This window comes from Panthera tigris, chromosome B2 (assembly GCF_018350195.1).
Source record: "Panthera tigris isolate Pti1 chromosome B2, P.tigris_Pti1_mat1.1, whole genome shotgun sequence".
NCBI classification, from domain to species: domain Eukaryota; kingdom Metazoa; phylum Chordata; class Mammalia; order Carnivora; family Felidae; genus Panthera; species Panthera tigris.
Genome location: NC_056664.1, coordinates 122,619,163 through 122,643,405, shown reverse-complemented (window position 1 = coordinate 122,643,405; position 24,243 = coordinate 122,619,163). Strand labels below are relative to the sequence as shown.

Here is a 24,243-nt window from a genome sequence, read left to right as displayed (position 1 = left end):
AGGTAAGGCATGAATGATGAATACCTTAACTCTCCCTACAGTACTTACATTTTAAAATAGGAAACTTATTATAACAATTCTCAAGGTATCTGCTATTTCTTTAAGCACTTGTTATGTGCCAAGAGTGTTTATAGTTTCATTTAACATTCTGAACATTCTGCAAAGCAGGTATCATTTCGTGTTTTTCACACCTACTAAATGGAGGAAATGGCCTATCACCAAGTCTAATGGACTCAAAAGAACCTATGTTTACCCCACCACATAAAGGATTTTGAACCCATAGAGCTTTCCCATACGTCTCCAGAGAGCAAAGAATGGGGAGACATAGTGCTGGTTCTAGATCATTTCCTACTCCCACTTAGTACTTCTTTCTGAAAATTTGGAATTTTATTAACTTATAATCTATGAGTAGATAATTTAGAAAAAGTTAGCAATTCTGTTGTATCTTGAACTTAAACGTTCTTTCCGAATGAAATAGTTACGAAGTCTTGGTCCTAGACTGTCTAATCTCTCCCAATAAAAACTTAAAATTATATAAGTTTAACTATGTTGTATGTCCAGGAATAGATCCTATTTGTAACTTGGGACTTAAATATATTTCAATAACATAGTAATATAGTTCACACAAGGACATCTGATATGTACTTACCCTAGTAACACTGCACGTGTTTAGGAATCTGACTTTTGAGAGGAACAAGAACCCAAAATAAAGGAAAAAAAAAAAAACACACAGAAAAGTGAGTGTATGTGAAAAATGGCTATTTTTAAGTTATGTGAATTATATTAAGCGAGATTAAAAATAGTACATATAAAAGCAGAATAACATGCCATCTGCAAGTGAAGAAGCAGAGAGAAACATATAAAAAGTAAAAGAAACTATGAAGTAAAACTTTCTGGGGCCACGGTTTCTCAGGACAGTTCTACATTACACAGGCAGTTCAATAACTTATACACGGTCAGCCTTGGTCAGAGAAGGTTAGACTTCTGTTGAGAAAGATTCAAGATTGTAAACATACCTAAGTTATACTCCAATTAAAGAAGTGAAAAAAATTTAAGGTAAGGATACCTGAAATCCCACCTATCAGTAATCTTCTTTAAATTCTGGTTAGATCTTTCCAAACACTTTTCAACAAAAATGTGTACACATATGTGTATGCTCGGTTGTATATACAGTTACATGTGCATCTGTATATACATATTTCATAATTCTGAAAGGTTTTTAAATCCATGCTTGTTTTATGTGTCTACCACTGTCAAGACACAATTATGTCGAATACTTCAATTCTGAAACAGCTATAGGTATTAGAAACAATACTGTATTTTGGCAATTTAGTCCCTAAGGAGATAATGTTTATGTAACAGGGGAAAATTATGTTATTTGGAAATACATAAAGGTCTGGACTTACAAGACGTGCTCAGGTATTGAGGAATATAAAAAGTACCAGATCTGGAAATAAAAGATCTTGGTTCAAGTTTGGCTCCATTACTTGCCAGCCGTGTGATAATGGCCCACCCCCCCTCCCCCCGCCTCCCTGGAACAACTGCCTTCTGGATATGGGAGTACACACCCACGGTAGCGATGTACGGATTAAAGTAAATACTGTATGTGAACATACTTTGTAAACTAGACATAGCTAATCAAAAATAAGAAGTTAAATATAAGAACAGATATTGATGTGGCAGAAGTGGAGGCCTAAGACTCTTCTCCTCTTGGACCTATCCTGCTCAGCATTCCTACTGCCTGAAATCCATTCAGTAGGGCGCTACTGACCCGGGACCCCCAGCACTGCCACAAAACCAAATATGCCCCTACTAAGAATTACTGCGGGTTTAATTTAAAGTGTCAACGTAACTAGGAAAACACACACATTAAGCCTCAGGTCCTTTCACCTCCATACAAATAAGTGGGTAAAAGTGTTCTTCCAAGGGGGTAAAAGTCACGGACAGGACAGGAGGTAAAGAATGCTTAAGTAAAGTTTATCTGGTATATACCTTTCCAGACACTTTTCAATGAAAATGCACATATACATACATATTACAATCATAAAAGCTTTGTAAAATCAATAATCATTAAGATCGCAATCAGCTAGGTCTAGATCAGCCCCAGTGGAGTGCTGGAGCCAGCTCGTTCTGGGCCGTGAGAGCAGGATGTGCACACCTCCTCGACCTACGTTTACAGACGTCACATCACTCTGGCAGCTTGATATTGGCCACGGTGGGAAGGCTTACACCACTAAACTTGTATTTCCAACACCACAAATCAGGTTGCCCCCACCTACCTAGAGAGCCAGCTGTTAAACATTTATCAGGAAACCGCTGGTCAGCCCTTACTGTGTTTTATGTTGAATTAACAAACTGTTAATAAATTTAAATTGTACCATTATCAGGCCTTATAAAGAAGAAAAGGACTGCTAAAAATGCTAGTGTCTAACACGTTGACAAAAAAGGTTCACACTGGCACCAAGAAACTGAACTCCAAGGAGGCAGAGGACAACAAATGGCCAGGTTTGAGGCTGCCTGCTTCTGTTGCCATGAAATACAAATTATTTTCTCACCCCTGGAGACTAGAGCTGAAATGGGCCTCAACCCCAAAGGGATGGTCTTCTGTCGTCATCCATTCTGGTAGTAGTAATACTGACCATAGTAGCAAACACTTACATAGCACTTACTCTGTGCCAGCATATGTGTATATTACTCATCTAATCCTCATAACAAGCCTATATGGTAGGTATGATTATCCTCTCCATTTTAAGGAAGAGGACTTTGAGCTATGCCATTTTAAAATAGTGTGCTCAAGTTTATACAGAAAGTAAAAGGCAGCTGGGCTCCATAGTCCGTGGTCCTGACTCCTATGTTATCAGGGAATGTGCCAGCCCACAATTAGTCCATGCAACTTGGACTTTCCACTATCCCAAATCTGTATCTGTGACTACATAGCTCCCGGCTACTCCCACTAACCCCAACGCAAATGACATGCTTAGGACTCCCTTTAGTGTGTTTCTACTTCTCTGCAGGCCTTTACTTTTATCGTTTCCTCAGCAAGATATTCTGAACCTTCTATTACAAGGGCTGTCAGATAACAGACCTTCTATAAAAATGCCTGAATCATAGAACAGAGTACAGCTGTACCATTTTGTAACCAAAAAGGAGCTTAACAGTTGAGTTGGAAACATTAACATTGTTGGTATAGGCAGAGTGAGTTTCACATCATACATGCTTGGATGAGCACAGTTTGAAAACACTGGAATTAAAACTCACTTCATATTTTTCTTGCCAAAAATTCTGTAAGTCTAAAAGAAACACTGTTATTTGGTATCTTGCTACCAAAGACCATCGACAACAAAATGTTTGGAAGGTTAGAGTATTTATAAAAGTATCATGAAACTGAAGAGTATTCGTCTAAGGCTAATTTGATCATTTTAGCTTTTATCAATTTATGAAAGTTCTCTCTTTAAATATCCGAGAAGATCTGCTACCCCTGGAAGAGACAAAATGTTGCCTTTCCTAATGAAAAAATGTAATTACAGCAGCTTTTACTTTTGCTTGGCTGTCATACATAGCAGATCTTTTGATTTCTGACTGGGATTACACAACAATCTACTTAGCATGAAACCAAAAACAAGCACTCCGAATTCAAATCACGCTCATGCATGATTGCAGGGCAAACATGGCTCAGCAGAAAAAGAAGTAACCTAATGGACAGCACATCAGAGGAAGATAATATGCTAAAATCTACAGTGATAACATTCACAGAAGAATGGGAATAATTCACTACAAAATATTATAGATTTAGTACTATTATCTTGAGTGAAGTTTAGAAAGAACCAACATGTACTGTTACAGAGCATATTGCCCATCAGCTAACCAGAATTCTGGTATTTTCTTAAAGGCTGGAGTTTTTATTTAATCTAAACACACTAAATAATTTCATATGCTATGTTGCATACTACTTTTTAGATTTTTATTATTTACTCAGTGAAAATAATGAGCTACTATATAGGTAAACTACTTAAAGCTCTTTCTATTAGATATGATAGTATATCTACATAAAACAAAAATATGGAACTTGAATTTTATGTTACTAAAATATCCATCACATTGTCAGTTTGGATATAATGTCTACAATATAAATTATTTTATTTATTTATTTTTAAAATATTTATTTATTTTTGAGAGAGAGAGAGAGAGAGAGAGAGAGAGAGAGAGAGCAAACAAGGTAGGGCCAGGGAGAGAGAAGAAGACAGAATCAAAGCAGAGTTCAGGCTCCAAGCTGTTCACGCAGTGCTGACGTGGGGCTCAAACTCCTACACCGTGAGATCATGACCTGGATGTCAGACACTTAACCGACTGAGCCACCCAGGTGCCCCAATAGGAACTATTTTAAAATGAATTTTTAAGGCCTTAAAAAACTAAATAAAATATAAAAATGAGCAAATAGATGAAATCTTATATTTGAAGAGTTTATGTTACAAAAGCTAGCCACGCCCAACCTAGAGGCAATAACTGTATAATTATCAGTGCTAAAAATTAAACAAGTTACGGGTGGTCTTTTGTCTTAAATCTTTTTTTATTAAAATGAATGTTCTGGCACTAAAAATATCATCAATCCAATGAGATTTAAAATTCTTCAGAGGATAAATTTAACTCATATCACATGGGGTAAGAAAATCTACCAAAAACATATCTTTTCTGACCTTTCCAATGAGTGGTCATCACACACAAATAATGCGAGACATTATTATAGTTAAAGCCGCATTCTCAGCATGTTTTGAGAATTACAAGATATAGTACCTATATTCAACACTGAAATTTTAAAAAAATGATTTTTTCTTCTTCTGTTTATTCACCTTCTCATAATAAAGTCTTTGACAGTCCTATATTGAAATACACAACTATTAACCTCCAGTTACATTTAGTCTCAAGGTAGAACAGTAATTTAGTAGCCACAATGTATGTTAAAATTAAAATTCTCTTTCTGGAAAAAAGAGGATGTTGCTTCTACATACTGCCTTTGATGGAAGTTGGTTTAAGTTTTTAATCCACTTCATATTGAGAAAATGATTACCATTTTTACAGAGGAAAAATAAAAAGAATACCAGGCTTCAGGCTTGACTAGGGATAATGGTCCCAAAGACCTTAAAATGGCCCTGGTGAATGGAAGCTTAGGGGACACTAAAAGCTTGGCTGGGAAGGCAAGAGAAATATAAGAGAAGAGTTAAAGGAAAATACAGGATAAAGGAACAAGGTACAGGCTAAGGAGGAAGTCAATGGGCAATTGAAGATTAATGATGTAGGAGGGAGAAGGGGTGATTTCAAGGAGTAAAGTTCTGAAAAAAACAAGAGCATATGGGATTAAGAGCACTCATGTCCAGTGGTAGCAGAGGAATGGATTAGTACAGATTTAGATAATCTGCAGGCTTGCGGTAGAAACTGAGATAATTTGTGCTTGAGCCCCATAGTTTTTTGTTGTGTTTTTTTTTTGAAAAAAGAGAAAAACGAGGTCTTTTACTGAATAGGGTTGGTGAGGTGTCTTGAGACACGAAGCAAAGGCTGGAAACAGTTTAAAATTAGCACAGTATTTTTAAGCATGTCTTGTTCTGTAAATTCTTATAATCATCTTGTGAGGATAGACAATATTAATTCCATTTTACATATAAAGAAACCTGGACTCTAAGTTATATAGGAAAACTACCTATTAAATGTCGTTTCCACCTATACGTTAAGGGTCTCATATTATTTAATTATAATTTCACTTTTTCCAAATGCTTACAGATATAGCTGTGACACTTTTGATCTTATAGCACTTCACAGAATCATGACCTAAGTCATTCCTCTCCCCAGAAGCACTAAACATCTATCTTCCAATCTCTGTCTTGCTCAGGATTCAGGAAAGAAGCAAAGCCTAATTCTTAGAAATGGAGAGAAAAGTAAGGCCGTGAGCCTCACATTGTGATCATTTTTGAGCGTGTTTAGTTGCCTACAAGATTTTAGAGTAATACATTCATATTCAAAATCCCAGTCTTAACAAATATTCCTGCGACAAATCTACATCTACAAAAGTCAGGCATTTCCCAACTGAGTTTTCAAGGATACTTAAGTATATGGATAAAACAGGGAATGGCCAGTAGGGTTAAGATCATGATGACAATTCTGAAAAGAAAGTACAGGTAGTCACTAGGTTTCTCCCTTTAAACAGGACAGAAATGGATTTAATATGTCCCTTCATAGGATTCCCAAATCAGAAAGACCCAATTAAAACTGTTAGGGATGCAAAACACTCCAATTAGTGAGATTCTGTTTCAGAGACATGGCTTTGCAATTCTGAAACTGCTTTCTGAGCATTCTAGGGTTTGCAAATAAGTCCGTATATTGTGGATAATGGGAATTAGGAGTTACAAATTTGGAAAAGGAGAAAAAATAGAATAAACACTGTGTAGTGTAGAATTGGAACTGGGACGTATGGCTAGAGACACACATACACACACATATATATTCATACATAGATGCATATGTGCACACACACATATACACACTCATCTACATACATTCACAAACATACATATACTCATACTGATTCTTTCAACTATAACAATCTCAGTCTTAAGATTCATATAATTAACCCTGAAGAAATGGAATTTCACAATTTTTAAAATCTAAATTTAAAAGAAATTGGCTACACAACCTACTGTGTAGAAAGGTGTCATTACAAGAATAACTATCAGGACAAAAGGCTTTTAAATGGAGCAGCAAGGCTATCTTTAAATAGCAAAGAATTTATGTATGCGGCAGTTATAAAAACAGAAAAAATACAGTATTAATCCCAGTGGCAAATATTCAAATGTGCCCAGCTCAGATCATTTTACTAGTACGATAAACACATTATCTTTCATAAAAGTTGAAAAGATACAAATGCTACTTAGCATTTCACAATGTAACTTATAAAAACCACCGTACCTTACAGTAAAATCATAGGAGCAAGAGGCCAGAACGGAAGCATGAAACGGTGAAAACTACAAAAACAAACAAAACTTTCGGTGAAAACTACAAAAACAAAACAAAACTTTCTCAAGTTAGCTGTCATTATAACTTGCTGCTTCATAAGGTTATTCCCACAAGCATTACAATAAATTAAAGTTTAGTCAAGACTGTCACTTAAAATTCTGCTTTCCCAAACCTTCCATGCCTTAATTCAAGGCAAAAATCTTCTAGTCTTTTAAGTATCATCTGCAGGAAAAACATTTACTTTTATATTCTCCAAAGAAAAATCATTCTTTAAGCTTTTTAGCACTTATTTAGAATAAAATATTCCCAAAGGGTGGCTATTCTGGAAAAATTAAACACATTTCATAATGCCTATCCAAAAATAACTCCTACAAATATAAGGGATTTAAGTATGTGATAGTACAAATATATAATTATATAATTTACCAATGTTACAAATACATATTATGATTGCTATTGGCACAAGTATCAAATAATCATTTAAATGTTAAATAAAAACATCTTTAAAAGAATTTTTATGTTATTCATACATCACAGCTAATGAAAAGGATAACAAGTACAAAAACTGCAAATTTAAAGAGGAATATCTTTTAGACAAATAATCAACATACTTTAACAGGCTTTCCACTGTAATTATATTTCTTCAGTTTTTTTCTCTCCAGTATTTTAATGGTTATATATATAAATAAAACTACTTTCAAATATACTTTATAGTTTACAAAATACTTTCAGAATACGGAGTTTCATTCTCAAAAGCTTTGTGAAGTAAATACTGAAAGTATTTCCCAACTACCAAAACCTGTGTACCATTAAAACAACATGGCGCTGCATCTCATATGTTGGGTTGCTGCCAATAAAAATTAAAATATTAATTTAACTAAAATTTAGAATTTTTAAAATAGGAATAACCCAATTATTTAAAAGATCAATAAAGTACTTCTTTACCCATAATGTAATAAAACAAAAAATGAAATTGGGAGATGTCACTTAATAAGATGTTTTCCGCAGTGACTTAGCAAAACCTACCAATAAAAGCTGGGAAACTAACATAAGCCACCTTATAACCAGGCAAATTTCTTGGGAGTAGCAGAAAAAAATTATCTTTATCTCATCCTCTGCTGTTTGCAGAGTGGAAAATTTTCTATACCCCAAATGTTTGTGAATATCCATACGTATTACCCTGTTAGAGAAAGGAATTAGCCACCTCTCTATAAACTTCAACAAAAATACCAAAAAGTAAATTACCTAGTTAAAAACACATGAAAAGGAATAGTAGAATGGAAATGACAGAATAAAAATACATTTGGAATTAAACTTAAGCACTGATTGGCTACATTGTCCCAATTTATTCAGTAATTATTCAAGTATTTTAACTAATTTTAGCTTTCATTTTTTATCATCATTAATTGGCTAACAAAAATATGCACAAAAAGAATCAATATTCCCAACCTCTAAACACCTTTTATATACGCTTCATTGATAATGTTTCTGTTTATGCTCTATCCATAGAAAGATGAACACTTACTTTTACTCTCCTAATAGCGTACGTGTGACCCAGAAGTTCGAATACTGGTTGCCGTATGTTCCGCAGGTCCCAGCCCCTCAAACTACAATCAACTGCCCCCGTCACCAGCAAATTCTGCAAAATGATTCACAAAAAGGTGAGCAGTGCACACGTCAGAACAAGGTGTAGTCTCAAAAGCACTGTGGAGTCTCCATTCTACCTTTAGTAGTATCAATAAGGACACAAGGGGTTAAAAATCATGCCTGACAAATGAGCCCACCTTTCTCTTCAGTGTATTCTGAGGCTTCACCAGGTGTTAAAGGGCAAGAGGCCTGCTAATTTAGGAATATGGGGGAAGGGCAAAGGGTACAAATTAGGTTATGTTTTTCTAAATCTAATTCAATCATTGTGCCCCACTCTCATGAGCCATGTCTTAACATAATATCTAATCATAACTGAGACCTTGGGTAAAAAGTGGTGATTCTTCTGTCTAGTCAGGTTTTACCAATCCTTCCATCTAGAGTCCTCGGTGAACTCACAGTTCCTGGGTGAATTGGGCCACATGCTGGCTCCAAAGTCAGCCCCATCCCATGTCAACCAAAGCAGCAATTCATTGTCTCAATGTGCTGGGTTCCAGTGTAAGCTCATTTGAGGAAAAAATTTCAATGATTTAAAGCAAAAAAAAAAAAAAAAAAAAAAAAAAAAAAAAAAATTAACAACTCTCAACTGTGTATCAGCACCTTTTTTTAGAATTCCCCAAAGTATAACATATAGTCCACAATTCATTTTCCTATATGGAAAACTCATTTATGATGACAGAAATTTGAACTGCAGTTATCAGCACTGAAATTTTTATTTAGATCAAGTATTATTATTGAACGTGTACTCTATTTACTTTTAATCTATTTTATTTCTTTTTAAAGAACTCTGCCAATACAATGCCTCTTAACTTTAATAAATTTAAAACTGAGAAAAAACAGGCGTATGTTTTCTCCATCTGTCACAGTCAACAGACCACTTTAGGACATAAACAGTGTATCAATTCATGTTTAATCCACTTCTGTTCTGAATTCGTATGCTCATGTGGTTAACGGAAGCTTTGCAAAAAGGCACAAACGGACACTGTTATTGAAGCATCAAGTTTGGTCAGGCTTATATGGGAAGATGAAACAAAATTTAAAAACTGATGGACTTCCAAACTAAAAATCAAGTTAAAAACAGTTCAGCAGCCTAACCAGCAAAGCGAACAAGAAATAATAGCAGATGATACAAATTGGTGGGGTTAAGAGCAATAAAGGAAAACAAATTACATAAATTGTAAAGCAGTTTCCCAAACATGCAAGTAAGGCTGCACTGCTGAACTTTGAGAATTTCTATTTCTTATCGTGCCTGTTTTATGTGCACTTAAATCCAATTAATGCTAATGTGGGTCGCTCACAGTCATCAATTACAAATGAAGAGGGACTGCCTTTAACCTAATGGTCCATAAACACCATCAAAGTCCACACAAACAAGGATAAAATAGAATCTAAAGCATTTCAACATTAGGAAGGGCTCAGCAGCTCAGGACAGATCCAGACAGGGTACCTCATTGTATTTACACCAGTCACAACTCAAAATTTCTGCCTGATGTGCTGGAACCACAATTCTGACTCCTGTTGACTTCACATCCCAGATTCTCAGCGTCTGATCACCTGATGAAAGATAAAGACTTGATCACTTTCCATCACACCACTTGGATGCACAGTGACATTGTACTCATGATGATAAATTGAGGAAAAATACACTGTTTTACTGTTAGGATACTGCTGTCTTCCTCTCTCTCTCTCTCTCTCTCTCTCTCTCTCTCTCTCTCACACACACACACACACACACACACACACACACACACACACACGGTTTTTAACTATTATAATGCATACGAACTACTAAAAGTGATGAACTACAAAAAGTAATGCGCCATGACAATGTTTTTAGATCTACTCTAAGCAGGAAATCTGAATTTCACACTGACACAAACACAGTGGCAACTAAGAGTGCATTTCTCTTTAGGATAGGAAAAGGGCCTGAAAATCCTCAGCTTCCAGTAAATAACCCTGTAGCACCCTATACCAGCACAATCTATAAAAACAAAATGCTAACAGTTTTACTGTTAAATGTGGGCAGTCTACCAAAATAGAGAAATTTTAAACTTAGCTTTTATGTTTACTACATTTTAATGGGCCAGGCGGAGGTATATTTTTCTCCTTGGAAAAAAACAAGTTGAAAGAATTTAAGGATTATATTTTGCATTTTTACAAAAATGGTCTACATTGCTTAGTTCCACAAAGTTACCCCTGATTAAATGTTTTATATACTGTTTGCCTTCAATTTTTATAAACTATTAGGAAACAACAAAATGACCAGATGAACAAAACTCAGGATCTATATATCTATATCAACGGTAAATTATAAACAATAACTGATGCAAAGAAAAAGCTGGTAAGGCCTGATGAAAGAACACAGTCTATGGTGTGATGGCAGTCAGGTCTTGAATTCCATTAGAAGTTGTGCGACCCGGAACAAGCTATATAGTATCTCAGACCGATTCTTCATTTCCAAAAAAGAAACAGAATGCCTACATGTAGGGCTGTACAAGAATTTAGTGTAATAAAGTGCCTGTAAAGCACTTAGCATGATCTCCAGCACATAGCAGATATTTTAATATATGGTATACAATAATGCTAAAATTTTAAATTGTCTTTTACTTATATATGTTTTCCTACATTCCCAATTCTAAATCATATGTCATGTATCTAAATATAGCAATTTTAGGCAATGGGTTCTTTTTCTGATTTCTTTGGAAGTTGTTTAAGAAATGTAAGAATTGCATTGTTGGTGGTAATGAAAGGTGGAGATTAACAATGGGGGCTCTGGAGTTCTAGGGCTTAATTCTAATCCAGCTCAGTCATTTGCTCCCTGCTGATGTTTAAAAAAAAAAAATTCAATGTTTATTTATTTTTGAGAGCGACAAAGCACAAGCAGGGGAGGGACAGAGAGAGAGACACAGTATCCGAAACAGGCTCCAGGCTCTGAGCTGTCAGCAGAGTTGAACTCCTGAACCTCAAGGTCATGACCTGAGCGGAAGTCATCAGACACTTAACCCACTGAACCACCCAGGCGCCCCTCCCTGCTGACGTTTAATCAAATTACTTAACTTCCCTGATTCTCATTTTCCTTACCTGTGATAAAATATTTACTTTATAAAGTTTAAATGAGATAATGTTTTTAAAAATAAAATCAGAAAATATACCCATGATTAGAAGTCATTCCCACCCCTATTTATAACAACATGAATAACAGCGAATATTTATTGAGTGTTTACTATACACCTGGTGGTGGTCTAAACATTTTATATGCCTTAACTTTTTAAAAACATAACAAGTGAGATAGAAATTTTGATAATATAAAAAGTAATTTACAAATGGGGAAACTGAAGCTCATGGAAGTGAAATAATGACCGCAAGAGAGCAAGCAATGGAACCAGGACTGGACCAAGAGCCTAGGCGGGCAGGCTCCCCAGCCTGTGTGCACCACACCCACCCTGCACTGCTTCCTAATGCTACTGGAGGGGAACTGCCATATGGCCAATATTGGCTGAATCTTGAAGAATTATTCTTTTAACTTCTATGCTTTTCCAATAAATTGGAGAAAAAACATTTAATCTCACACACACACACACACACACACACACACACACACACACACACACACCCATTCTACCATATTTGCCCCACGGTTATTTTAGAAATAAAGTAGTAACACAAATAAAGGTTGAAACCTCTATTGTAGTTTCAATCCCATTCCTCATCGTCCTTGCTCAGAGGTCATCACGATCATGAATTTGGCATCCCTTCAGTCCGTGTTTTTGTAATACTTCCACTATATTTTTATGGATCCACATATATGTATCATTGCTTTGTGTGTGGGATTTGCAGTTTTTTATTTAAAAATACCATCTTCAGGGGCACCTGGGTGGCTCAGTTGGTTGGGTGTCCGACTCTTGATTTCAGCTCAGGTCATGATCTCATGGTCATAAGATTGAGCCCCGCGTCAGGCTCTGCACTGGGTGTTGAGCCTGCTTGAGATTCTCTTTCTGTCTCTCCTCCTCCCTCTCCCTTCCCCCCCTACCCGCTTCCCCATGTGTTCATGCATGCTCTTTCTCTCAAAAAATTTTTTTCAAATAAAGAAAAATAAAATACCATCTTCATACTCTTTTCAAATTTGAGTATAGTTGCCATATTAGTTTCAGGTGTACAACATAGTGATTCAATATCTCTATATGGTATGCTGTGCTCACCACAGTATAGCTACCAACCTGTCACCACACAATGCCGCTATAATACCATTGACTGTATTCCCCGTGCTGTACCTTTTATTTCCATGACTCATTCATTCCGTAACGGGAAGACTGCATGTCCCACTCCCCTTCACCCATTTTGCCCATCGCCCATCCCTCTTCCCATCCTCTTACTTTTCTTTTTTTTTAATGTTTACTTATTTTTGAGAGAGACAGAGACAGAATGTGAGTGGGTTAGGGGCAGAGAGAGCAGGAGACACAGAATCTCAAGCAGGCTCCAGGCTCTGAGCCATCAGCACAGAGCCCGATGCGGGGCTTGAACTCACGAGCTGTGAGATCATGACCAGAGCTGAAGTCGGATGCCCAACCGACTGAACCACCCAAGCACCCCTTTCTTCTTACTTTAAAAAAGATTGAAAACCACTCTGATAAAAGAAAGGAACTTACATTTTTGGATCTAGGTAAATATGACGGGGATGAGAAGGAATGATGAGTTTGAAAGTACCAAATGGAAACTGTTCAGAATCGATATAGACTAGAGCTTCAAATATCTTCAGGAGCCCTAGTCATAGTCAATGTCTAGCCACCAGTCAGTAGAATTTGTAAATTCTAAATACCTTTGGTAAAATGATCTTTAGGCTCTCCCTAGCCTTCTGAGTATAAAGCAAGGTGGCGTGGGTATCTAGTGTTTGGACTTCCTAGCAATACACTTCTTATAGCACAAGCATCCTTTTCTCACCATGTGACTCCAGAAAGACCTATGGCTCAACACAGCTGACCACCCAGGGACAGGTCCAAGCAAGGCCAGTCATAGTATCTTATTCCCTGTCCTGACCACAGCTGACAGGTGAAAGGTAGGTACTTGGGGAAAAATGGCAGTCCCTCTCTTAGGATTCATAGATTATTAAATTGAGGAGCTGCTGACGGCCACATGTCTCACTGTTTGGGGAAAGCCAGCGTGCAGAATGAAGTTAACAAGCAGAGAAAAGTCCAGATTAAAGACAGAAAATGTGTACTGGGACTGTTCAAGCATCCCTTCCGTTTCTGGGGTTGCCTTTCAATAAATTCTACAAAGACCTAAGAGAGTTCAAGTTCTAACACCTGTAGGCAAAGGAGACCCCTTACCATCATGGAGGGAGTAAATGGAATCCCCTAAAGCTTCAGTCTGGAAAAAGCCTAGCCCCAGAGAAGAACATCTGGTTGAGCACAAGGCTTCCACTAAAACATAGGAAATACCTAAATGATGTACAGAAGCTTTCAAAAATTTATATTTAATATCAGGTCTGAAACTCTAAAGTCCACTACAGCTACAACTAAAGCACTGTTGAAAGTTGAATGTGCTGTGTTCATCCTAATAATTACATTTTATGGGTCAGTGAATGGTTTAGAGTACCAAAGCCTTACAGTGACTGTGGACTAGGCCATCAAGAGGTAACTTATTCTAGCAACATTATAGATGAGTCTCACAAAACATAATGTTGAATGAAAGAAACCTGAGGAGTAGTATAAGAAGAGGTGAAATGAATCTATGCTATTAGAAGGCAGGACAGTGGTCATCCTGGAATGGGGTAGGGGAGCCTCTCAGAATGTTCTGTTTCTTGATCTGGCTGCTGGTACACAGATGGGCTCACTGTGAAAATTCTTTTCATTGTACACTTAAGATCATGCGCTGCTCCATGAGTGTATTATACTCCACTAAAAGATTTAACAAAACAACAAAAAAGACTGGGTGGGTGGCTACTCCCAATTACTCTGGGACAATATTTTGGTTCCTCACTACCATATGCAAGCAACATTCACGCACACACAAAAAAAGCCACGGTCTAGGGTGTCCCTTCTTGCAGCTAACTCAAAGGACACAAAAAGATGGAAACCGTTCTGAAGGAGCTAAGAATTCCACTTACTTACTTCATCCTCCTTTGTTTTCCAGGTAGGAGAGACAGCTTCTGGCCAAATGGTACCATGACTCACTCAACCCTTAGCCACCAGGATATCTGTATCTATATTGTTTTGTTTTGTTTTGTTTTGTTTTAATTGCATTTTCCAGACAACTGGCCTTTCATTGCCAGCCAGACGTTTCCCAGGGCCCTGTGATAGTGCCATGGACCCACCTGAATTACCAGCTTCTCTTATCAGTTGCAGACCCACCACTGGCAGCAGAACCAGTGAGTTTAAGTGCACAGTATGGAGTAGGAAATGCTGGCTATGGCTACGTCTAATTTCAAACTGCATCAGGTAAGAGGAAGTTGAGTAAGGAGAATGAGCGTAAATGCTGAATCTGACACTGCGAAGAACGGAGCAGCAAAAAGTGCATACTGGGCCCAAATAACTGAATTGAATTGAAATGCCAGATGCTTATCAGATGTGACGGGACTTTTTTCTAAGAGTAGAATGAGGGTGGGTTTTTTTCTTTTATTTTTATTTGTATTTTTTTAACTACTGGACCCCTTCATTCAGGCATGACTATGACTTATGCAATTATATGGAGTCTGTAATAGCAATAACTTAGCTTTCATGGTTCAAAAGAAAGTTTACTTCATGTTAATGTTCTTTATGTAAAGACGTAAATATTCTTCCCTTCTATCTCATATCATGAACTAGACAGAATGCAATGTCTTTAGAGAACTCTGCTTTGGAAGGGAAATCTAGATCTCAATCTCTAAAAACTCTCCTCTTTGGCCTGTGTTAACTTAGCCAATGATAACAAATTTAGTTCTAGATTTGCAAATGCCATTTAACTTTGAAGGTGACTAAATTCTTAGAATGATCTAAATGCTATATTCTTATATATTATCCTAAAATATAAACTGCTATGAGCAGTTGAGTGGCATAATTAATCATATGTGTGCCACAGGATTAGACATAAAATACATCTTGACGACCTATCATATAAGCTTCTACTATTTGCGATATTTGTAAAAACAAAGATTTTGCAACTTTGGGCTCCACCACCATGAAATTTACATTTGAGGGTTTTTTTGGTGCAAAGACTATACCATGTTTTACAACAAGCTCCTGTCTGTAAGCAAGAAGACAAAGTAAGAAAATTGATGAAGACTCAACTATCACTAACAAAACTGAGAAGAAAAAAAAAAAAGCTAAGCCGTTCTCAAACTACAGAAACCACTTCCTCTCTGAATTCAGCACTGAAACCATTCTGTGGGTTTTAAAAAAAGAGATGAGGGGCGCCTGGGTGGCTCAGTCGGTTGAGCGTCCGACTTCGGCTCAGGTCACGATCTCGCGGTCCGTGAGTTCGAGCCCCGCGTCGGGCTCTGGGCTGACAGCTCAGAGCCTGGAGCCTGTTTCAGATTCTGTGTCTCCCTCTCTCTCTGACCCTCCCCCGTTCATGTTCTGTCTCTCCCTGTCTCAAAAATAAATAAACATTAAAAAAGAAAAAAAATAAATAAAAAAGAGATGAACATTAAAAGCAACATGAAATTCCCATTACACCAACAGAAACAAACCATTAATCTGGCCTCTCAAACAAAGCTGTACCATAGACTAGAACAGTGCTTTCCAGATGAGGCTGATCACTAGATTCAGCTGGGGCGATTAAAAAATATGCCTCCCAGGGTCGCCTGGGTGGCTCAGTCAGTCAAGCGTCCAACTTTGGCTCAGGTCATGATCTCATGGTCCATGAGTTCGAGCCCTACATCGGGCTCTGTGCTGAGGGCTCAGAGCCTGGAGCCTGCTTCGGATTCTGTGTCTCCCTCTCTCTCTCTGACCCTCCCCCGTTCATGCTCTGTCTCAAAAATAAATAAACACTAAAAAAATTCTTTTAATAAAAATAAAAAAAAAAAAATATGCCTCCCAGAGGTACTTTGTTCAGTAGGACTAAGATGGAGCTCAGAATTTTGTTGTTTCTTTTTAAAGCCTCCCCGATAATTCTGATGGTTAACCAGGTTTCGGCATCACCGGCCTAGTATGTTATTACACAGCCATGCATTCTAGAGTCGACCTGGAGCAAGCTCTTCAGATAAGCACCGGTAATTCTTATGGCGCATACACATTCCATGGCCATTCCAATGCTCCTCAAATATGCTCTTTTCTCGCCACCTCCTGTTCCTCTGCTTTCCAGCTCTCATCTCTGGACTCTTGGTTGTTCACAGGTAACAGCGTGAACACTATTTCCTCAGGGAAGCTTCCCTGACCAGTCAACTTTGACAAGCTCAAGAATCCTTAGCTGTGTTTCCACAGAATTCTGAGCACACATGTTGGTAATAGAAGGCAGCATGTATAGAGCCCTTACTCTGTGCCAGGTACTGTTCTTAGCCTTTTACACACATTCACTCACTTAATGCTCCTCAAAACTCCATGATGTAGGTATTATTATCACCCTTATTTTCGAAATGAGGAATGAAGAGAGACAGGAGTTAAGCAGCATGACTAAAGTCAGGTAATAGTGGTAAAGAAGAATTTTGTCTCAGGCATCCCAGCTCTAGTCCATGTTGGTAACCACTATACTTACTGTGTTACCTCTCCAAAGAACTTCGCACTCCTTAACATTGTCCATTGCTAGTTTTTGTTTCTTAGCATCTCTCTTTTCCACTGGATTGTGGCTCTAAGAAGACAGGAACCCTGTCTTGTTTTCTTCCTCAATGTATCTTCAGTGCCTTTCAATGTATCTTTTAGAAAACAGTGAACATTCACTTAATATCTGATGGACTCACTGTCAATGTCCCTCTCAACAATCAAAATTAACCTTAGATATGTTTTTAGACTTCTAATAATTTCATTACTCCCATATCTTTTTAAAAATTTTTTTTTAATGTTTATTGATTTTTGAGACAGAGAGAGACAGAGCATGAACAGGGGTGGGTCAGAGAGAGAGACGGAGACACAGAATATGAAACAGGCTCCAGGCTCTGAGCTGTCAGTACACAGCCTGATGCGGGGCTCGAACCCACGAACTGCGAGATCATGACCTGAGCCGAAGTCGGACGCTTAACCGACTGAGCCACCCAGACACCCTTCATTACTCCCATATCTTACATAATAGTAATAAAAGCTATTTTAGTGTTTGCCTGTATAAGGGACTCAGCTATGTAAAAGAATACACATGCCCTATAGGAAACATATGAAAACAAGTCAAGTAAAGAAAATATGCAAAGAAATTCATCTACCTCCTAATACACTGTGCATAGGTTGGTAAACACATTGTCTCATCTCACATGAAAGAGCAAAGGCACAGTGAGAGCTTCAGAGCTTGCCCCAACTTTTACTGTACCATAAACCCTCTTCTTAAGAGAGTGGAAGAAAAACTATAAATTTTTTCAACCTTATTAAATAGGTTACTATTTGAAAATCATTATGAAGGAATATTTCAGGAAAATGGCAAATGCTTAACAAACCTTCCAATGGGTTTCTAAAACCATAAAACTGGCAGAAAAATGCCTTTACTTTATCCAATTTTTTAAAAAAGAAGCCTATTTTATAGCTCATACGTCCAGTGCTTGATTTTCATGAAATCCCTTCTGATTTATTTTAAGTGTTGGATGTGCATACAATTTAGTGAGTATCGGCCTCCTAGAATGTATGCAGCCACTTCAACCTAATCACTGTTCACTCTTTCCATTCTTGCTGTATGTACTTTGAGTACCACTCTCTCTCTCATTTCTCATTCCCAATTGCAGGAGCTAAGCTGGGCCCAAGCCAGTCAACATATTACACTCCCCCCCCCAACCCCCCCCCCCCACGCCCGCCTCTCCTAGGCACAGTGATTAGTTTAGAAACATTCACATGGACCATCAGATGAGAGAAAATGAAACTTCCTAGATGTCTGAGAAGGAGACTCATGATTTTTCCTACTGGACAGAAACCAGAAATAATATAGGGTTCAGAACTGCTGCCATCTTCCTTTCACATGATGCCTGATACAACTCAACTCAAGAGAGCACAGAACAAGAGATGGCAAGAACATCCACTAAGGCCTACATCCAGCCATGTGTATAAAGCCAGATGGGATTCTGGACATTTCAACTATGTGAGCAAATAAATTAGCTTCTTACTTAAGGGGGTTTGGTTCAGAATTTCTTTGACTTTCAACCAAAGAAGTCCTGGCTGATATGAACACTGCTTACATTTATTTCTAATATAACACACAAAGGCAATGTCTTTAAACAGATAATCTTTTTTCCATTAAACCAAATGGACTTTGTGATGACAAAACACTGTTTTATGTATTACCTATCTACGATGTGCAGATAGTTAAGTTTTGTGGTTATATTGGTAACTGTCTATACACAATTAGTCTTTTTCTTCTATTCAGTCTCATACACTGAATATTCTATATGCAACATCTAGAGTTAATATTATGTATACCATGCCGTACAAAAGGCCATTGTAGAAGGAAGAGGTGTGTGTGATTCAGCCCAAATAAAAGGCTAATATCCACAATTTTACCTGACACTTAAATAAATTCAGTTATATTAGTTCAAGATTTTGTCACCATCATATTTTGTCACGGTCATAAAAAAAGCAATGATTAAAAACAAAGACAATTTTAGAACCTTAATAATAGTATACATTAACAAAATTACATACAATAGTAAGGTAAAGGAATTTTTTCAAAAATATATCAGTTGGAGGAGTTTTACTTACTAATACTTTTTCTAACATGTGAAACTCTACTCATTATTAATTCCAGTTTATTATGAATGCTGCCAATTAGAGCTCCCAGTAGACATGTCTTCACTGCTTCACTAGAAAGGAAGTATGTTCCAGTTCATTTTGAAGACAGATCTATTTTACATCACTCATTTCATCCAAGGTTTGAAATGAATCCTTTGAAACTATAGGACATAAGGCCAAAGGGCATCCCTATTCGAAGAAAATAATGCTAATGTCAATCTAATTCACATCCTTAAAGAATTTTAATTGAACTCTGCATTAGGGCTTTTCACCAATAGTAATATTATAACCATTATGCTGAACTATGGTCATCTTCAGACTTGATTAACCATCAGCATGAAACTCATTAGCATTTACACTAAATTAAAAGCATAAAGATGACTAACTCCAGATATACAGGCAGGCTAATGGGTTAGTTAACTCAAACAAGCATATCAATATTGCTATCACTTACTTAATACACACTCAACCTTATAGTTAGCTGCGCCACAGAAAAATTTTAAAAATCGAAGAAGGAATTCAGGTTTGGAAAAGGAAATGTGCCAATGAAAAATATATTACTGGCCCCATCCCAAAAGACTTGGCATCCTGGAAAAGATTTAACTCAGATATGGACAAAACACTATGACTCAGACAACCTAGAAATTTTTTAAATAATAGTAATAACTTTATAAGTATGCTGTTCTTCATTCTAGAAAACAATGCCGTTAACTTTAATCATTGCACATTTTTTGACTTAACCTCAATACACAGAATTTACTATTATTTGCTATTATCTTAGGATCTAAGAAATTGCTTAATCTAATGGACATATTTGTCTATATACAATTTACCTGAAGATTTTCAGTTCCAAGTGTCTTTAACCTAACAATATTTTAGAATTCAGGGACATTTGTTAAGTTTTTAGAATAAAAGAAAAGAAAAGAAATAAAAGAAAAGGATTTCTGTGACATTATATTTACTATGGAAACCACTCAACATAATTCAACAACTCAGGGCATTGATATAGTTTATTAGCAAGAAATTATCCTACTAATTGCCTATTTGGAGATGCTGGATAATTAAATGAGGAGACAATATTGGACACATTTTATATCTTCCCCTAGCTATTTTCTTCTCTCTTCCCCTAAACAACCAGACTGCACAAAAGAGCTTCCATTTATTTATTTCCCTGCAAGACTCTATACAAAGTGTGAGCAAAAATTATCTGTGAAGGACCCAGCAGTAAATATTTTAGGTTTCAAGGGCCATTCCATTTCTGCCATAGCTACTCAACTCTGCCACTACAGCACAAGAGCAGCTATAGACATACAATCTATGTCTGGGAGCCTAAGTGGCTCAGTCGGTTGGGGGTCCCACTTCGGCTCAGGTCATGATCTCAGTTTGTGGCTTCTACCCCCACATCGGGCTTTCTGGTGACAGCTCAGAGCCTGGAGCTTGCTCCAGATTCTGTGTCTCCTTCTCTCTCTCTGCCCCTCCCCTGCTCCTACTCTGTCTCTCTCTCTATCTCTCAAAAATAAACAAACATTAAAAAAAGAAAGACATACAATCTGTAAAAGAATGGACATAGCTGTGTTCCAATAAAACTTTATTTATGAAACCTGTCAGTGGGTCCTTTTGATCTGAGGGCAGTAGTTTGTCAACCTAGGCTCTAGTCTAAGTTTTCTTCTATTTAGCCTTTCCTGGGTGCTCTGACATACCGCAATGGCTTTAGTTACCGTTTATGAGCCAATGACACAATTTATTCACAAGGCTAGACTTCTCAGCTCCAAAGTCAACCCCCATCATTTCAACCCCATGTGTCCCATCAGCTCGATGTGCTCTAAAACAAACTCAAGATCTTTTCTTTCAAACGTATTTCTTACCTCAGTTATGACATTAACCACCCACTACTTTATCCTTTGCAGGAATCTAGGAGTTACTCTTTACTTATCCTTCTCTCTTCCCCTCTTCTACATCTTATACAACCATCTCTAAATACCACTCCAGTCAGCCCAATTCCTTCCAGCCCTTCTGCCACCATTATTATCCTTGCCTTCATCTCTCTCTCAATTTTCCTGCATTCACACCTGCTCATCTCCCAACTATTCTCTACACATGACCAGAATGAGTTTTTGAAAATGCAAGCCTAATCAAATCACTTGCTGAAACCTCTTCAGTACCTTTCCCATGTCCATAGGATAAAATCTAAAATCTTGAATCTTGATCTGGGTGCCTATCTGCTGCCCAACCTCATTTTTACTACCCTTTCCTCTTAAGCGATGGTCTCCCTGGCCTTCTTTCAGTATCTCAAATGCACCAAGTTCTTACTTGTGGACATCTTATTCTCTCTGCCTGGAATGCTCTTTCTTTGCCTGCCAAGGCCTCCCACTTTTCACTGAGCCAACTCCTTATTCATCCTAAATGAAAGCCAGAAGCTTATCAGGCAAAAAATTGATAGCTTTGACTACCAAGAAATTCAAATGCATATACAGTAAAAAATATATATACAAAGAAAATAGGGGTGCCTGAGTGGCTCAGGTCATGATCCCAGGGTCATGGGATCGAGCCCCATGTCAGGCTCTGCACTGAGCATAGAGCCTGCTTGAGATTTTCTCTCTCTCCCTCTTCCCCTCCCCTGCTCTCTCTCTCTAAAATTATATATAAAAAAGTCATCCACATAAAATAAAATGTTTAAAAACAAACAAAAAGTTGGGAAAATACATGTAAGATACAGAAGACTAATTCCTAAATATAAAAAAAGAGCTCATGCATCAATACAGAAAAGCAACAACATCTCTCAGTAGAAAAATGGGCCCAAAACATGAAACTGCAGTTCACAAAAGAAAAACTCTGGTGGTCAACTGACATATAAAGAATATTCACTATCCCTCATAACCAAATATGCAAATCAAAACAAAAATTAGGTATCATTGTTCGCTCATCAAATTGGAAAACATTTAAAAAACTAAGGTGCATTTATTTATCATTTCAAGGTCCAAATGTTAAAGTAACTATTACCTTAACATTATCAGATTCTCACTATCACCTAGACTGGGAAAGTTGTTGTTATTGTTTCAATTAATCTATAAGGTGTTGCTGCTCTAAAACAAACACTCTTGAAAGTAATTAGTGTCATATAGATTATATTTATGAATATATTCCCCCAAATGGTCTAATTTAATCATGCCTCACATTGGAATGCTCTGAGCAGACACTGGTTTCTCCTTCCTACTACTTGTTCTCTGAGTCAAGGGCGAAGTGACTCAAGGAGGCAGCCTGGCAGAGCAACCCTGTGTTGCCTATGCCAATTAATTGTTCACCTTTGTTTCATTTCTACACTTTTTACAGCTTTAATGGCACTCAATACATTACACAAATTATCTAAAAGAAAAATGAAGCAATGTATATTAAAGTGTCAGGGATTTTAGGAAGGAAAAAGTATTCAGAAAATTCTTTAGCCAAATGTTTATTGGTAGTAGATCAAATGAAAAAAAAAAAAACATAGTGTACCTCTTTTTCTATCTTAAATTTGTTTTAATTTCATAACTTTAAGTATTTAATATAAATTTATGTGTATAATTCATAAAATATAATTGGAGAATGTTCTTTTCCATCAAGTTTATTTAAAACTAGAGTCTAAGAACTCCTTCTGAATGGTGTTCTGATTCACTCAGTTCAACTATAATACTGGACTAAGCCGACTAAGAAATCTCCACAATCAAAAACTGTTTTATAACAGCAATGTTTTCAATGGGGAAAATGAATTTGGGACAGGAGATTTTCTTTTCTTTTCTTTTCTTCTTCTTTTTTTTTTTTTTTTTTGAGAGAGTGAGTGAGCGAGCAGGGGACAGAAGCAGATGGAGAGAAAGAGAGAGAGAGAATCTCAAGCAGGCTCCATGCAGAGCCCAATACAGGGCTCAATCCCACAACCTTGGTATCATGACCTGAGCTGAAATCAAGAGCAGAATGTTCAACCAACTGAGCCACCCAGGTGTCCCAGGGAAGGAGATTTTCTGACTCACAATCTCACAATAATAAAATTATTTTCCTGAGGGGCTGGATAGCTCAGTCGGTTAAGCGTCTGACTCTTGGTTTCAGCTCAGGTCATGATCTCACAGGTCATGGGTTCAAGTTCCACGCAGGGCTCTGTGCTGACGGCACAGGGTCTGTTTGGGATTCTCTCTCTGCCCCTCCCCCGCTCATGCTCACTTACTCTCTTTCTCTCTCTGAAATTAAATAAACTTTAAAAAAATAAATAAATAAAATTATTTTCCTGTACAATTTCAACAACAAAAGTTTTATAGCTATAAGCATACAAAACCTAACACCACTGAGCAAAAGACATCTGACATTTTCCTCAAGAATACTCCCCATAAATATTTTTCATTTTTATACCATATGTTCTGAAATAGGAATAAGAATTTTTATGGAGGAATACAAGAAAGGAATACAAGAAAATATTAACAGTGGTTCTATGGAGGGGGAGGGATGAGGGCTTATTTTTTATTTGGCATGTTTCTGCATTGTTTGAATTTCCTTACTATGTAATATGGTCAGAATAGGGATTATCTAGGATACCATTTTTGTTTTTCCTTTATAAATTTATTTTTTGAAAGTTATAAAAGAAGTAAAAAATAAAGAGTCATTGTCTTACTTTGTCAATCACCACAAATATTTGTCATTAATTAGCACATACTACACACTCTTGTAACTGTTACTCAGACTTAGCAACCTTTATTCTGATAAACAAACCAAGGATAATGCCATCTAAGCAAAGGAGCTCAGT

General features: G+C 37.1%; 1 protein-coding gene across 1 annotated transcript in view; it reads right to left on the bottom strand.

Moving 5' to 3' along the window:
* The window catches only part of PEX7 (peroxisomal biogenesis factor 7), a 77,048-nt gene that overhangs the window by 36,831 nt on the left and 15,974 nt on the right, over nt 1-24,243 (bottom strand). Inside the window, exons 6-8 of the mRNA XM_042987208.1 lie at nt 10,094-10,200; nt 8,528-8,641; nt 6,955-7,010 (exon numbers count right to left, since the gene is read on the bottom strand). Coding sequence (XP_042843142.1) covers nt 6,955-7,010; nt 8,528-8,641; nt 10,094-10,200 — 277 coding nt within the window. The remainder of the gene's footprint in view (nt 1-6,954; nt 7,011-8,527; nt 8,642-10,093; nt 10,201-24,243) is intronic.